Source organism: Morone saxatilis, unplaced genomic scaffold (assembly GCF_004916995.1).
Source record: "Morone saxatilis isolate NCDOM2014 unplaced genomic scaffold, NCSU_SB_2.0 Contig16, whole genome shotgun sequence".
NCBI classification, from domain to species: domain Eukaryota; kingdom Metazoa; phylum Chordata; class Actinopteri; family Moronidae; genus Morone; species Morone saxatilis.
In genome coordinates, this window is record NW_023339718.1 from 8,211,893 (window position 1) to 8,226,273 (window position 14,381).

Consider the following 14,381-nt stretch of genomic DNA (forward strand, 5'->3'; position numbering starts at 1 on the left):
GCTTTTTCTTTTTTTCTTTTTTTCCTCCAGCCTGAAGCTTTTGGTTTCATGAAACTAATCAGCAACAGGTTCAAACACCACTATGCAAGATCAGTCTTCCACATTTAGATTTGTCTAGCCACACACACACACACACACCTCATAGGTCATTCTTAAAGCAGTGAGTGTTTTTGTGCGTCCCGGGCAGATCTTCCACCCAAAACCTCAGCTGCCACGCTGTAACCTTACACTGTAACTGTCAAACACTCAAGAGCGGATGCCAAAAGGGCTTGCATCCAGCCGTGTGGACAACTTGAAACATGTTGCATGGCCTACAATATCTAGAAAGTAACAACACGCACACAGAAACCCAAAGCAGGCACAAGATGGGGGCACAGACAGCAGTGTGATTTCACTAAAGAATGTCAGAAAATCTATAGTTCAGGGCTGAAACACTCCACAGCCATAATTATTCCCAGCTTGGATCAGGGACAAAATACCACAGCACTGTGCTTAAGTTGACAGCCACACATAAGTGCACCTCAGTTCCTTTAGAGAATGTGAACTGTAAAAAATAATATCTCTAAAACCTACACACTTACACTTAGACAAAAGGTCTCTGCATTATAAAGTAATTCTACACATATAAATTAAAGCTTCAGTTAAATAAAGGCACAATGGACAAAAAAAAAAAAACATCTCAAATGGAGTTGTTGTTAAGACTTCATTAAATGTGTTTGAATGCAGCATTACTGGAACCTGTGCAGCTCTGAGGTCTGTATCTCATTAGTGGGTCGTTTAAAGGCAAAACTGAGTTCTTTAAATGCAGTTTGTTACAGGTTGATTTATCTTCACATTGATCCCAAGACTACAACCAACTTTCCGCTTGATAGACTGGAAACTCAGCGGGCTGCATTCAAACTGTTCTTACTTTTAGATCGGAAAATAAACCCTCATAGTTTGGGTATGTTTCTTTAATCGACCTGGACCGAGTGGAAACCAATACAACAAAGAAAAGAAGCAATGAAGAAGAGGAACACACGCAACTTACCTAACTCAGGCCTCCAATGTCTCCTTAGATTGGGCTCCAAAGTTACTACTTCAGCAGCAGAGCCATCGAAATGTGTCCAGCCGTCAAGCTCAAGATAATAGACTTATATTTCCGGTCCAAAATTTCAAAATAAAACATATTGCCTATTGGAAGCGCGCGTGTCAAGACAATTAACAATAATTATGTTATATTGATCCCGCTTTCTAAGACTGAAATGTGATGAAATAGGAATGCTTTAACAGAACAAATTATAGCCTACATTGCAAATATATATTTTAACTGTAAGATCAATGAATTAAATCTGGTAGTGAAGCATCCTTTCATCAATCCACACCACGCACCAAATTACAGTCTGCCACCTTTAAAACAACACGAGTTTCACGCCATATTTGTGGTCAACAATTGAATCCAGTTCCTTTGTTCTGAATTTCAAATTAAACCACTTCCGGTGTTGATCTATCTTTCTGAGACTTGACGCTTTTCTACAAGACTGGGCCGGGTCTGACGTCACCTCCAAATCATATTCATGGATTTTGGGGGCGAGATCAACTCATGACAGAACTGTAATGCCAAAAGAAATGAATGACTCACGGTAAGACTGGAGATTTCAGAGGAAAGAAGACACCCTGTGGTGCAGCCTATTTGTTTTATTGAGTTACATTCAACAGCCGAGACATCACCTAACTCTTAAGTATATAAATCTAAAGACATTTTACATCAAAAAAACAGTCTGAGCTCATCACAGTAGGCAGCATGGTTCATTTATCAAACAATATCTGCAGTTACTGATACTGTGGAAAATATTTTTTGTCTGAAAATATAATTAATTCTTGATGGCAGTAAGACTGAGGGCAGTTTAATGAGGACTAACCCTGAAAGTGATTGTGAATTGTCTGACAGGTTGTTGCTTTTTGTTTTAAATTTCCCAGCTGATCCTTCAGAAATCCTCCCAGTTTGTGCACAGCTCCACTGGGCCCCGGGTGTAATGAGCACTTGTACCGCTGTCCGAAGGATGCTTTACCTGAAAGACAGCGTAACAGAGAAAAAAAACACTAAAACAAATCACTCCAACATGTTAAGTAGTATTTAATGAAACAAGAGTTATCACAAAACAAAAAATAATAAGCAAAAGTCTTACTTTGGGAATAACTGGAGGGTTTAATGTGCCTTTACAAAGTCCGTCCCAGTTGAATCCTTCAAACCATCTGAATAAAAACAGAGCATCACAACCTATAAAACCAATGTTTTCTCAGCTCAGGCGGCAGTGTTTTTCCTCCAGTGTAATAAATCTGCCGTCTTACTTGTGCTTCTGAATGTCCTTGACCCCATTTCTCTGACTGCCCAGTCTCTCCGAGGGATTGCTCCTTGGTCATGGAAAGCGAATAAGAATGCACAAATAAATAAAGTATGAAATAATAATCCGATTCTGTCATTCAAGAAGTGGTGTTACAGTGCATGTGGTGTCCAATACACTGGCATCCTTTCCTAATTAGCTTCTCTCTGTTGTGTTTGCAATGGTGGGTGGATGGAGGAGGGTTTTTATGCCTGACAAAGCCTTATAAAATAAGTAGAAAACTGTCTCTAGCTTTCACATTATAATTCATAGTGTCTGGTGGGTCATTACAACACCTGCACAGCTTCTTTATGAGACTGGAGGCACTTTTGCTGATGGTTTTTGGGAAGTCGATGTGATCAATGCCACGAATGGTTGCAGAGAGAATCTTTATTGGATCAGAGCCGCTGAATGGGAGCCTGGAGAGGAAAACATGAGCCTTTCACAGTTACTTTAATCTATAACTTGAGAAAATTAGCTGGAGCTGCACAAAACTGTAAAACATACCCATCACTCAGAAGTTCGAACACAAAAATGCCCAGTGACCAGAAGTCTGCAGATACACTGTGGCCTTTGTTTAAGATGATTTCAGGGGCCATATAGCCCAGTGTACCGCAGAATGTCCAGGTTTTCTTACCCATCTCAACCCTCTTTAGACATCTGGAGCCAATCTACAAAAGGCAGATATCAGTACATTTATACAGTTATAATTCTGTTAAAATTAAATAGGCAAAATGTGGTTTAAAACCAATTGTAGTACCAGTTTGGCATAACCACGCTCATCCAGGACCACATTTTCAGGCTTGACGTCCCTATAGATGACACCTCGACAGTGGAGAAAGCTCAAGGCCTCGACAACACAAGCTGTGTAGAACCTGGTGCTGCATTCGTCCAAATATCCTCTGAAACAGTTTGTACGAGTGCTTATTTAAGCATCACAGCGAACAGAACATGCGTGTGATGTAGATAGATGCAAGACATCAAACCCTGGCCAATCTTCAAAATATATTGCGATGAAAGCTTGGTTAAAAACACAGTGGGGGCGGGGGAATATAAATATTGTATCAGTATAATGACAAAAAGTACAAGTTCCAATACTTACTTATCTTTGAGCAGACTATTTAAATCACCACCAAGACAAGCTTCTGTCAAAATGTACAGGCAGTCAGGATCTCTAAAGGTTTTATGTAGCCTGTGATCAATAAAAAAAGAAACACATTAAAGATCTTTTATAATATATCATATCATGTATTTAAGACAATTCTAATTATTTAACTGCAGAAGAACAGACACCTGACTATGAAAGTGCAATGAATCTCCATTAGGATACGCCCTTCTCTTAGGATGTGCTCTCGTTGACCGTTGTTGAGGATCAGCTTCTTCTTAAGGACCCTCATGGCAAAAAAACACTTTATGTTGCTCTTAAACTGCACCTGACAGCGGTGGAAATCAATAGATTACATTATAGAAACATGGAATCTCGAGGAGGCAGCAGCACATGGGGATTTGTGTCATTGTGTGTGAGCTGCTATAAGATCAACCCTTACCAGGTCTACGTGACCAAACTCCCCAACTGCTAGAGTGCAGATAATTTGGAAATCACTTAAGGTGGAAGATGAGTGGAGGTCAGGATCCTTGTCTGACCTGCTCACAGGGAAAACAGGGGTGAGCCTACACCTTGTGTGTTCTATAGGAGCAAATTACATGTTATTATTATGGAAAATAGCATTGTAGTGCTCCTCACTCGCTTTTGGATTCATGGCATTGCTGCAGCTCCTGACTGCAGTCAAATACCAACCCACCAATGATGTCTTTGAAGGTCCTGAAACACAGAAGCATATGGGTATCCCTAGATAAGCACAGCAATTTATCATATAGCGTAGTTACATTTCTATGCAGTGAATTTTATCAACACAAAATATTCTCCACTCACTCTCTGTCTATGACCAAGCATGTGACGTCACCGGCCGCAATTACATTCGCAGCCCGAACATCTTCTCTAAAGAAGAGTAAATCATAATGTTATCAATGCAAAGAACACAATATAAGAAGAAAATCATTTATATCATGCTGGCACAAATTATCATGTGTTCCTCTCATAAAAGGGTCCTGTAATGTTCTTCGAAAGTGCATTATCTCCTCCTTACCCCCACAGAGCTTTTTCTCCAAACCATTGTCTCTCAGAGAGCTTAGAGAGGACTATCTGCTCTTCAAGGCCTGCCTTCTTTTCTGTCACTTTTACCTGGCAAATTCAAAAGAGAGAGGTAATGAAAAAAAAGGTAATGGTTGAGAGCGATGTAGAAAAGTGCCAAAGTCAATTATCACCAGCACAGTGCAATTTCTAAAGCTGCGCTGACAGAGGCAGAGAGCATAACACTTTACCTGGCCTTTGCTAATGATATAAAAGGTGTCTCCTGTGGCCCCTTGTCGAATGATGTAGTCACCTTCAGAGTAGTGTGTCTGCAGAACATAAATGACAGACAGAGGAGATTGAAATTTAATTTAAAAAGAGGATGAAAAGAAAAAAGAACCAGCTCTCCCACAGATAAATATGAGGGCTGCTAACAATGAAGGATTAATTCTGATTCTACCCTAGCACCTGCCTGTTAACTGCTGCAACACAAGGAAAGCTTAAAATAGAAAATACAGACGGAGAGCCGGTAAACAATCATGTTTACACGTGTTTCTTCTGCATGCACACATAATCTATTGGCTGGATTCTGTTTGAAGAACGAGTGATGGGTACACAATACTGTGCATGAGATTTTAAGTACCTCCTCCATGAGATCGGACATTTTCATGATGACATCCTCTGGCAACGACTGCAGAAAGGGAACGCTGCAGACACACAGGTACACAGAAAGCAATCAGCAATAATGAGAAGTTTGAAAAGGAATTGATTTAATGTTTCTGCAGTTTCAGAGTGCTTAAGCAGAAACATATGATAGGAATATTTATATTTTAGACAGTGTTAGAGGCCTAAAGGCAGCATTGGGGCGACAGTATGACTCAGATGACACTGTGTTGAAGGCACAGAAATACAAAGCAGTTTTCTGGACCTGCTCCGTGTCAAATCAATTGTCTCGGTCTGATGTTCACCTGCTAAGCAGCTCCACTGAATGAGAAAGGCTGTTGAGACCACTCTGCATAAGTATGGTTTGATAGCTCTTGCGGTCAATAACCCACAGCTTGCTGTCCGTTTGTGCTGCGGAATAAAAGAAAGAGGCAGAGGAATTGATAAAGGTTACGTCAGTGGCACTGGAGCTCAGGTTGAAACACAATCAAGAAGCACTGATTGCTCTCAAAGACAATGCAGATAGTGATAGATGTGGATGTACAATGCAGGATCTGCTTACAGCCTGAAGAGCAGGCTATAGCAGGCACCCTATTAGAATGCTCATCATGTAGAATAAAAAGAAGTGTAAGTGTTTAAAGAGAGGGACTTTTAATATTGATCTAATCTGATTTCCTGAACTATTATTACCCTTTCTTTATAATAGAGCTGGAAAGAGGCTGTTGTAAATTAATAATGACCCATATTGATTGGTTCACTGAAGCTTCCTGCAAATGGAAGTCGACAGTCTAATTAGATCCACCATCTGATAATATAGTGCAGCCCTGATATCTCAATTCCCCCATTTGGATATACTCCATCGGTTTTCACTTTAGCACCATATGACATGTAATTTAGGGTTTTATTTGGATCCGAAAGCTGCGTAGGATATTTTTTAATTAGTTAAAATTAAGTGAAACCTTCTCTCAAGGAGGGTTTGCTGACATTTTCTGCAGTATATCCTCTGCCACCCTCAACTTCCACGGCCTGATGATGAAACCTTGTTTGCACCTGCACCTTTATCACTGTCACTGTGTAAGGGACCACATGAGCACAAGCCTTATTGATGGTCTCAGATGGCAACAATGAAAAAAAAAAGTAATTTCAGGTCAGGAAGGAGATAAGTCCAGCGGGCCCTGAACAGATTCAAGGGGAGGACTGACAGAAATGGACATGGAACAAAGGACAACAGACTGCTGACATGAGCTGAGCATTGTTACCAGAGGGCAGACGTACAGTAAATTGGAAAGGCTGGCTGGTCACAAGATAAAGAAAGCAGTCAAAAAATGGAATGAGATGATTAAGGACCAAACAAGGCAAATAAACAGATTTTTTCCAGTTTAAAGTGATCCTGCCCGTTTCCACAGCCTAGACCCATTTATTTTTGTGAAACCGGGTCAGATACCCTGGCCGATGGCTGAGAAAGTTTTCCCACAGGAGTCTGTGATAAGATGCTGGGAGGAAATGACAGTATACTATATATTTTCTAAAGAATATAACCTAAATTATTTACATGAGAAATGTATATATTATAGGTTTGATCCACCCCTGAGAAGAATGAATGAATTGAATAGAAAACCATTTCTGAAAATGTTATTTGTAAAGACTCAGCTGATGGATGTTGGATTGCAGGGAGATGTGGCAGTCAGACAGCTGGGTTAAAGCAGAAAATGTTTTAAATTCCCCACATCTCTGAGAAAACCTTTTGAAGCTGTGGTGTTGTCTAAGATCTCAAAAGGTCTTTGATTTTAAATTCAACAGACGTCTTCTGTCCAAGACCACTGCCAGAAATCTGCCTGTTTGTGATATTCTCTTAAACAAGAATTATTTATATTCCCACCAAATAAAATTAATTACAGTAAAACTCCACCAGTGTTTCAGTGCAATAGATCTCCAGCGATATCTGCATGCAAATTTAAAAACCAAGACAAAGCTTTGATACCTGAGACAGAGTAGGTGTGGGTGCAGTTGTAGAGGAGAGCCAGCTCTCCAAACATGTCTTCTGGCTCAATTGTGAGAAGCTTCAATCCGTCTTTTCTTACATCCAGCCTCCCTTCTGTTCATAAACACACACACAGCAAGTGAATAAATATAATAAATATAACAAGCACATAATAGGCAGAGCTGTTATGTGAATGTGTTTCTGTGTGAAGAAATAAAGAGACTCAGGACCTTGGGCAGTCTGAGACATATTGTACAAGCAACAAATATGCAATCACCCCTGAGCCAAACAAGACCACCACCTCTCACTGGCCTGGATGACAAGAGAAAAATAGCGAGCAGCCACTATCCATTAGCTGTCACATTACAAATGCAGCCAAGATTCCTGAGGACAATCAAGCACTGATGAACTCTACAACCAGGGCAAAGCAGAACCTCTTTTCTCCTGTCTTTTGTGTCAAGTTGACATTTCAACACAAGACGTCCATGTGGGTCCCTTGTTATTCCCCTAAGTGCCTCCACTTTGCTTGCTCAAACATGTAATTCTCACATCACTGTGTTTGAGAGCAGCGTCAAATTACTATCTAATCAAACTGTGAGCCATCAGTAAGACAATTGATATGCAAAGATATGATAAACCTAATCATTTCATTGGACTGTCCTTAAGCACCCGTCATCTCCAGGAAATGTTAATACGTATCCTCAAGCATGATTAATGTTAGCAATTGTAAGAGGAAAATGTATTTACCTTCTAAAACATAAGCCTGAGCCCCGTTGGTCCCCTCCTGAATAACATAGCAGCCTTGATTGATGGGGGTGGGATACATACAAGCTATGATGGCTGTGATTTCTCCTTCGTCAAGGTTCTTCAACAAGTCATTTTTCAAAAACGCTGCCTGAATCAGCCTCTGAGACCTGAGGGCATGAAGGCAGGACACTGATGAAACATTTAAGGGCAAGTTATTATATGTGTATATGTGGCACAAGCCACACAGTTAGAAAATGAGTAAAAAATATTTATTGATTCAGCAAGCCTTTTGTGAGACACATTTTTCTGTTAGAGCAGTTAGGAACACTGTGTGCTCTTACTCCTCGCTTTTGTCACAGCTTCTGTGTGAAACCATGGCTAGAGTCACTGGGTCCAGAGTGAAGGGCTCAGAAATGACTGTTTTCCTTTTGGTTCTCTGCTTGTCCTCAATTTGAGCTGAGCAAGCTACAGGAAAAACACACAATGAGTCAAATGTAAGGCTCATGCTACCTGTTGCTTAAAATATGACATATAAAAGCATCATGTTCTGCACCTGCACTGGCTGCAGAGGTTCCTGGGAGCGAGACGGTGGCCCTGTAGCGATCCAGTTCTTCCTGCAGTCTCCGAATTAATTCATCCTTTGTGTCCAACTCCAGCTCTAACTCGTCTATTAGTGTGTCCCTCTGGCGAAGCTCCTCAATCTTAAGTTGGAGGGCAAATTGGAGGTCCCGAAGTGTACCCATTACCTGCAAACACCGGGGGGCAAAACACGGCAAAATATATCTAATTCTACACACAAACATGCACGTGTACATACATATAGAGCGGGTCCAACTACATTAAATGTACAATTTCTGTCTGATTTTGAGTTGCACTAAGTCCCCTTTTGCAACTACAATCTCACTTAACTCAAAGCTTCACAGCCCTTCTCTAATTCATCTGCATCTCCTCCTGTAATAATTACTTATAGCAATATCATTAATATTTATAATATAAACAGGGAATCAATAAGGTAGAATAGCTTCTACTTGGACTAAAAACACAGAGTTTGCTGTGTGCTTCTTATATATATATATAGTCATTGTTGCTTGATATAGACAAACACAAATACAAGCAGGCAGCTTAGTAGATAGATAGATAGATAGGGCATTTACAAATGCATTATATATACAGTATGCTTATGCAGTCCCTGTATTTGTCTATTTTTCCTTTTGCCCTAATTGCAAAATTTATTAAATAAAACATGTAAAGAAACTTTATATAATATGAGAGTAAAAATGACAAGAAAGTAGTGATGCTATAGTCACATCAAAGAGATAAAACACCCCAGATTAAGATAAGGTTATTATAGACTCTTTATTAAGTCACACAGAGACTTTGTGTCCCTGCAAGAATAAATGTAGATGTTTTCATTTTGGGTCGAAAGCGCGCCCGGAGCCATACGCACCGATTATTCACAATCTACATAATGCATGAATGAGTTAGTCAAATCTGACAGCTAATAGACTGTTTGTAAATACAGATGCATGTTGTGTCCTGCAAAATGCCGTGCTGTATTTCACACCACACACACATAACGATCACTTACCACCTGCAGCCTGTCTGGCGTGGTAGGAGTCGTTGTCTCACTTGTCCTGAATAGGTTTGTCCCTGTTTGGCAGCAGACAGTCCATTCGACAGGTGCAGATCTCCTCTGTACCCGCCCAAGTGAGAAAGATGCTCCTCTCTTGCTCGGGGCTGGCCAGGGCTGGGCACAGACAGCAGGCAATCACATGACCAAGACAGAGGAGACCATCCGGGAGGCTGTAATGAGAAATGCATGGACTGGATCCCAATTGGGTCAGAGGGTCTTTGGGGTATTTCCGAGCCCTGGAGATAGGCTGGTCTCCGGAAAACTGAACGGTGAACATCAATCATTGTATTCCCCAGATATTTTGCACATGTGAAAGAGACTAAAGGCTGGCTGTGAGCATTGATCAGAGGTTTTACTCTTCCTCTATTGTACCTGCGCACAGGAAAATGGCCTATCCTGATCCCGCCTTTACGCCTTCAGATGTTTCATTTAATAAATAAACCTACATAACTGAAAAATAATGCTTTAGTGGTGTTAGGATAACAACTTTAGTGTTTTCAAATATGATGCAATTTTATTTTGAAACTAGTTATGATGATTAGCAGTAGTCACAATGGCTGATTAAAGGTTAATGTAAAAGCTGTGTTCAACAGGACCCAAGCAACGACATACAGGTTACATCCATGTTATTAATGTTTTTATATGCAGCATAGCACCAGCCACCCAAAGCTTCACAAAGAAACATACAATGCAGAATTAGTAACATAAATAATTAGTAGCCTAATAACTACATATTAATTATATTCTTTAAAGCTTTCTCTATAAATTCCAAACTTAATCCATGATTTTTTTTAAAACCTTGATTTAAGCAGGAAAGGTCCCATTGAGATTAAAAATCAAGCACAAAACAAGAACAAGTCAAAACAAAACAGACACAAGACACACAGATTATATTACAACACTATGACTCTAAAAAATGCTAACAGCGCAAATACTTTGTATGAATACAAATCATGAAATCAACAACAACAACGTCAGCTAAAACAACAACACCTGGATGAATCAATCCTCTTGCTTTTTCAATGTGGATTCAAAAACATTTATACATTTATATATTTAATAAAGCTCAGCTCATTATCTCGAAGCAAAACAGTGGAAACAATTCGTGACCCTCGTCTTTTATATTGGGTGAGCAGTCGTACAGCACTCCCGCCAGCAGGTGGCAGTAATGTCGCCCGACAGCAGCAGCGGTCCGCATCTGCCGCAGAAGAAGATGGGCCGCTGACAAGAGAAGAAGCCCTGTGGCTATCCCGAGCTAGCAAAGTAACGTTACTCGGGTGTATATTTATTTTTATTTGTGTTGCCGAGCAGCTGAAGGCGGATTGTTGTGTTGTTGTCGTGTGCTTTGTGCTTCGTTCAGGGCCTCATCCAAAATGATCCTCACCGTGAAACCGCTCCAAGGAAAAGAGTGCAGCGTACAGGTGAGTTAAAGCCCGCTGCCTCCCTATAACGCCTGTTAGCGACATTAGCTTGCCTGTTAGCCTGCAGCGGCGGTCCCGTCACAGCACGAGCTACCGATGAAGCAACCACACGGGGGGGAGGCTAAAAAGAGGGGGTCGGTTGGGTCGTTAAACTCCACACAGTGTAGCTTTACATGGCGCTGTTGTACTGTCAGATAAAGGTCGGTTGTGAGTCGGCGTTACTCGGGCTAACTCGCTAGCCACATCCTTGAGGAAGACGGTAACTGTAACGTTACCCGACGTTCCGCCGTTACTTCTCTCCTCTACGTTACCGCGTTCGAACGCAGGGAGCTGGAACTGCGTATGTCCTTATTTGGTGATTCCTAGAAGGAAACGGAAGTGGTCAAGCAAATGCCTTTTAAATAAAGCATCTTTACGAAAGAGGGTTTTTTTTTTTTTGTTAGGCCGGCACAGCAGTGTAACTTAGCTAACGTTACTCACTGACAAGTTACTCTCAAAGGTCTGTGTTATTTGCTATATTGCTATAGGTTAGTCCTTTCCCCCAGTTTGTGCCTCCCATGTTTTAAGATGATACTGTTACTGTATGAGGCACCAAAGGAGGCAGCAGCAGGCCTTATGTGAGCTTTATTAGCATAGTATGTGACTGCAGGGCCCACTGTAGTGTTTACTGCAGTAGAGGTTTAGTGTGTAGTTGATTAAAAACAAACAGTGATGCCTTCTACAGGTAGTCTGAAGCATTTGATGTGGACACCAAAGGGGGAAGTATCTCACATACTGGACTAAATTGTGTATCCAGCAGAAGAGAAGTGACTAAATCCTGTTATTTTACTCTCGGTCAGGGATCGAGACATCAGTTTTTCTCACAGCTCGGCTCTGAAAGTAAAAACAAAACCTGCTCACTCTAATGTGTGTTATCAGCTAAGCCTGCAGTGTTTATGGGATAAATACTACCACTATTAGGCCAGTGGCTGTTAGAGGTCATTTACAAGGTAGCAACACATTTGTCACTTTGTTATTACTATTATAATGAACCCTTTTAATGTAAAGTTGATGCAGAGTAAGACTTTTAGATCGGCTACACTCTTAAATACGCTTCAGCTAAACAGAAAGAGAGAATTCATCCATCGTCGTGTTGTTGATCTTCCAGGTGACTGAAGACGAAAAGGTCTCCACAGTGAAGGAGCTTGTGTCCGAACGTCTCAACATACCAGCAAACCAGCAGCGGTTGCTCTATAAAGGGAAAGCGCTTGCAGGTAGACTTGAGTCTTTTAATAACCTTTGTGCAGAACTGCAGTTGCCTGATCCGTGTGAACCAAACGTTTACATTTTTGACGATTGCATACTATATTTCTTTCCTCAGATGAGCACCGACTGAGTGATTACTCCATTGGGCCCGAGGCTAAATTGAATCTGGTAATCCGTCCAGTGGGGGAGAGGACTGGAGCGTCGGGGATGGTTGCCAGCAGCAGCAGCAGCAGCAGCACACAGGGGAGAGTTTGGCAGACTGTGTCCACTATCCTCGCTAGACACTTTAGTCCAGCAGATGCAGCAAAAGTCCACGAACAGCTTATTAAGGTATTTAAATACAGCGTGCCTGCTGCCGTGCATTTGTAACGTAAGGTCAAAGCAGGATCATGTTTGCTAATCCATTTTCTTATGTGGATGTTTACAGTTTCTAAATTGTAAAATGTTTTGATGTCTTGCTACCAGTGGAGGCTGGAGACTAAAAACATTAAGACGGGCGTAATCACATGCAGATTTAAAAGCTCTTGAGCCAACTATGTGTTTTAGTTTAACTCTATGGGGTGGGGGCAAAGAATTTATTTATTTTTTCTGGCGTGTTGACAATACAAATATTTGACAGTGGTTTTACATTTTTTGCCTCTTGTTCTGTTAGTATAAACGCTGCTTTTAAATTTAGAGACTGGACTATATAAAGTCTGAATACAATTTAACAGGTCAAATCTTCTCCAAATATGGCAGAGAAAGGCAGCCTTCTTGTTGCCCAAATATGGAACTCAACCAGTCTATCCTCCTGAAGCCCTCTGTATCCCACAATCCTTTGTCCAAACATGCTCCACTCATAAAATTAGGAACTGATCATATCATTTTTATAAGGTATTTAATGTAGGTGCTCAGCTATCACAGGAGTATGTCACCTAACTAACTGTCACTAAGCCACTGCAAGGTCTCAATAATGAAAGTCAGGAATGAGCTGCACTTTTTGTTCTTGTATAGCACTGCAAGTACTTGATGTGTTTCAAATTGTGTTGATTTGTTTTAATTTCTGTTCATGTATGTCAAAAACTCCCAATTACATTCACTGTGAATAGATATTGTTTATTTATAGGCCCTGCAAATGGAACTACATAATAAATATATTTTAAAACCTCACAGCTCGTACTGTAAACTCAAAACCCAATTTCACACTGGTTTTTACAATTTGGTCATTTCACGGCAACCTTCTGCTGATAGGTTAGGAAATATCTGACTTACCAAGTACCAAGGACTTTGCGTTAATGCACTATTAGTTTTGATCTCTCTGAAACTAGACCTTCTCATTTAGGAAGGAGGCACAGGCTGCAGTATCTTGCTCCTAAATTAGGACGTAGCTAACCTATCACACACTCGGCAGGTTGGTTAATGTGACATTTATGTGTGCAGTTTACATTTGCTGTTTCTAAATATTTTGTTCTATTTTTGCTTTTTCAAGGACTACGAACGTTCACTTCGACAGCTTAGTCTCGACGACATTGAGCGCTTGGCGGGGAGACTGCTTCACCCCGACGGCGAGGGTGTGGACACTTCATATATGGACTAAGAATGCCTAGGTGGAAGTTGCTTATTGTGATTGTCTTTTGAGAGAGCTGCTCAGTGCTTGAAGGTGCATACAGTGTTTAGAGTGTGAGGGATGGAAAACACAGTATCAGTTTTCTCGCAGAGGGCCCCAGCTCTGTGCCTAATCAGTGGCTGAGTGAACACAGATAACACTGACTGTTGATTATCACAGCAATAGGGCTTTCTTATCCATGACCAAAGCACTTGGATAAGAAAACGTGGCCACTCTTTTAATTGGTCCTCGTCATTGATGTTGCAGTCATGACATAAGACCTGATCACATAATATTTGAATACAAAGGAATCCATTTATGCTGTTGGTCTCGCATGATCTCTGGCTGCTACAACTCCCAGGGGGACACTAACTTCTTACTGGAGGGTATTTGTGAGTAATGTCTGTGTTGGATGAGTGTTTTCTGTTAACCATTCGTGAGAAGGTAATACATGTTTTATTCCGTAACTAACTGATGCTCATTGTATGATTTGTAAATATCATGTTTATATATACAAACATTAAAATACAGTTAAAAAAAAACAAAACGACAAAGCTATTGTTTTACTGTTTCCTGTTGTATGTTGATATTTTATGTGAAGTTAAAAAAGTC

The 14,381-nt window shown here is 40.7% G+C and overlaps 3 protein-coding genes across 3 annotated transcripts in view; 1 reads left to right on the forward strand and 2 right to left on the reverse strand.

The window, feature by feature from the left end:
- acsl2 (acyl-CoA synthetase long chain family member 2) overlaps positions 1-1,105 on the reverse strand; it is a 13,650-nt gene extending 12,545 nt beyond the window's left edge. The window contains exon 1 of the mRNA XM_035659162.1: positions 1,031-1,105. The gene's annotated coding sequence lies outside the window, so the exon portion shown is untranslated. The remainder of the gene's footprint in view (positions 1-1,030) is intronic.
- A 528-nt stretch (positions 1,106-1,633) lies between these two features.
- prkg1l (protein kinase cGMP-dependent 1, like) lies at positions 1,634-10,035 on the reverse strand. Its single transcript, XM_035658516.1, has 20 exons — positions 9,474-10,035; positions 8,439-8,631; positions 8,227-8,350; positions 7,886-8,052; positions 7,139-7,252; positions 5,463-5,568; positions 5,138-5,201; positions 4,746-4,823; positions 4,511-4,605; positions 4,297-4,362; positions 4,108-4,185; positions 3,911-4,007; positions 3,657-3,796; positions 3,466-3,555; positions 3,124-3,265; positions 2,871-3,034; positions 2,660-2,782; positions 2,332-2,394; positions 2,169-2,235; positions 1,634-2,051 (listed from the first exon to the last, which is right to left on the reverse strand). Exons 2-20 carry the CDS (start codon positions 8,626-8,628, stop codon positions 1,968-1,970), a joined length of 2,052 nt encoding a protein of 683 aa, XP_035514409.1. The 5' UTR covers positions 8,629-8,631; positions 9,474-10,035; the 3' UTR covers positions 1,634-1,967.
- Positions 10,036-10,710: 675 nt separating this feature from the next.
- On the forward strand, positions 10,711-14,245 carry ubl4a (ubiquitin like 4A). The gene is made up of 4 exons (XM_035658729.1): positions 10,711-10,939; positions 12,087-12,192; positions 12,300-12,514; positions 13,653-14,245. Exons 1-4 carry the CDS (start codon positions 10,892-10,894, stop codon positions 13,758-13,760), a joined length of 477 nt encoding a protein of 158 aa, XP_035514622.1. The 5' UTR covers positions 10,711-10,891; the 3' UTR covers positions 13,761-14,245.
- The last annotated feature ends 136 nt before the right edge of the window (positions 14,246-14,381 follow it).

Excerpts from the sequence above, each read along its gene's own strand:
- prkg1l (XM_035658516.1), bottom strand. The coding sequence starts at position 8,628 with ATGGGTACACTTCGGGACCTCCAATTTGCCCTCCAACTTAAGATTGAG. Across the intron at positions 3,797-3,910 it reads AGTTTGGTCACGTAGACCTG|GTGCAGTTTAAGAGCAACAT; the intron begins GTAAGGGTTGAT and ends CACCGCTGTCAG. Across the intron at positions 3,266-3,465 it reads AATAGTCTGCTCAAAGATAA|AGGATATTTGGACGAATGCA; the intron begins GTAAGTATTGGA and ends AAACTGTTTCAG.
- ubl4a (XM_035658729.1), top strand. The coding sequence starts at position 10,892 with ATGATCCTCACCGTGAAACCGCTCCAAGGAAAAGAGTGCAGCGTACAG. Across the intron at positions 10,940-12,086 it reads GAAAAGAGTGCAGCGTACAG|GTGACTGAAGACGAAAAGGT; the intron begins GTGAGTTAAAGC and ends TTGATCTTCCAG. Across the intron at positions 12,515-13,652 it reads TCCACGAACAGCTTATTAAG|GACTACGAACGTTCACTTCG; the intron begins GTATTTAAATAC and ends TGCTTTTTCAAG.